The sequence below is a fragment of the Suricata suricatta genome, chromosome 10 (assembly GCF_006229205.1).
Source record: "Suricata suricatta isolate VVHF042 chromosome 10, meerkat_22Aug2017_6uvM2_HiC, whole genome shotgun sequence".
In the NCBI taxonomy this organism is placed as follows: Eukaryota; Metazoa; Chordata; class Mammalia; order Carnivora; family Herpestidae; genus Suricata; species Suricata suricatta.
The window spans coordinates 60,168,294-60,169,893 of NC_043709.1; the positions used below are offsets into that span (position 1 = coordinate 60,168,294).

Genomic DNA, 1,600 nt, shown 5'->3' on the forward strand with positions numbered 1-1,600 from the left:
GCAGCGCCGCCCCCGGCCCGACTCCCGGGCCCGGGTCGCGCCCGCGCTCCTCACGCTTCAGGCCCCCGCCGCCCTCGGCGCACGGCTCGCGGTAGTAACCCTTGCTGTCCTCCACGCGCGCCAGCTCGCACGTGCGGCCAAAGGGCGGGTTGAGCGACACTGGGCTGCCGAGATAGGGCTGCGGGTAGCCATTGCAGGGCTCCGCCGACGGCCAGGGCAGCGAGCACACGTTGTCACGGCGCGGGTAGGACAGCGAAGGCAGCCCTGGCAGCTGCGCCCCGGACGCGCGGAAGTTGGGGAAGTAGAACGTGTCTCCCGTGTGGATGTTCACCAGCGGCCCCACAAACCCAGGATTCAAGAGATTATGCTCGCCCATTTCCGCGGGGCCCGACCGGCAGCTTCTACTTTATTGCTATCTGACATTAAACATAGTTAAACCTGCACCGGCCACCCATTGGCCATCCAGCTCACGTGGGCGCCGCCGCCAGGGGGATGGGTGGGGACAGCGAATCCCCCCACCCTGCACCAACTCCAACTTCCCCCTTCCCCACTCTGGGGGTGGGGGGAGAGACAAAACTCAGGGGCAGATTTATTCGCTGGTTTCTGGTTTTTAAAAATATCATAAAACCTAATGCAGAGAGTGAGTCAATCGCCCGACACGGGGCAAGAGGGAAAAAGCTACACCAAAAATACCAGCACATACACATGCACTCCCCCCCACCCCGCCCAGATGTATTATCTTCTCGCCAACAGCTGGCCAAGCACAGCCTGCCCCTCTTTAATTAGCTCCTTTATTAACTAAAACCGTTGGAATTTACAATATCTCCCCAATAAATTACTATTAGATATTGTGTCATATAAAGTTTACTGGCTGTTTAAGGAGACGGATGAGCCCTTTGGCTCCGGGTTTATTTACAGTAGAGGCGAAGTGGGGGTAAGGACAGGTTTCCCTGCCACTATCTTTCCCAGCCCTGCTGCTGCTGTGCTTCACTTCCTCAGCTCTTTCTGCACAGGAATTTGGGGAGACACTTGGGGTCTTCTCCTCTAGGAAGGACTATGGGAGAATTGTAATGCTGGGTATTCCCAACCCCTTCCCCCGGGAGCTGGGAGCCACCCTAGCCTCACACTTCACTCACCATTATAGGAAGGATGCAGAAAGGAGGCAGGAAGAAGCAGAAAAAGGAGGTGCCCAGCTCGATGTGGACCTGACTACCTGCTCTTGAAAATCTGGGGGCCTGAGCTACTCTTCCCTGTGACTTTTGTGGCTCACATGGGCTTCTGGGGGGTCTTCCAGAGTCCTTGCAGCAAGAGGCTCTGGGACTCCAGCAGGGCTTTGGCTGGCCGGAGAGGCTCTCGATTTCCCCTTCGGAGGCGACCCCATACTCCGGCTGAGCTTGCCACTGGGACCATCAGATAGCAGTGCCAATGCCAGTAGGTGTGCTGGGGGTGAGGAAGAAGACTGCGGAGAATGATCTTGTTAGGGGTTAAAATTAAATTTATGGTGCTAACCCCAGCGGCTCCTTCCAGACAAGGCTGAGAACCCAATGCTGGCCATTGACGAGATTAATCAGCATCTGGAAACAACAACTGATCTCAACTA

The 1,600-nt window shown here is 56.6% G+C and overlaps 1 protein-coding gene across 1 annotated transcript in view; it reads right to left on the reverse strand.

Annotated features, from left to right (window-relative positions):
- HOXC12 (homeobox C12) overlaps positions 1–376 on the reverse strand; it is a 2,031-nt gene extending 1,655 nt beyond the window's left edge. The window contains exon 1 of the mRNA XM_029955288.1: positions 36–376. Coding sequence (XP_029811148.1) covers positions 36–376 — 341 coding nt within the window. The remainder of the gene's footprint in view (positions 1–35) is intronic.
- Between the last annotated feature and the right edge of the window lie 1,224 nt (positions 377–1,600).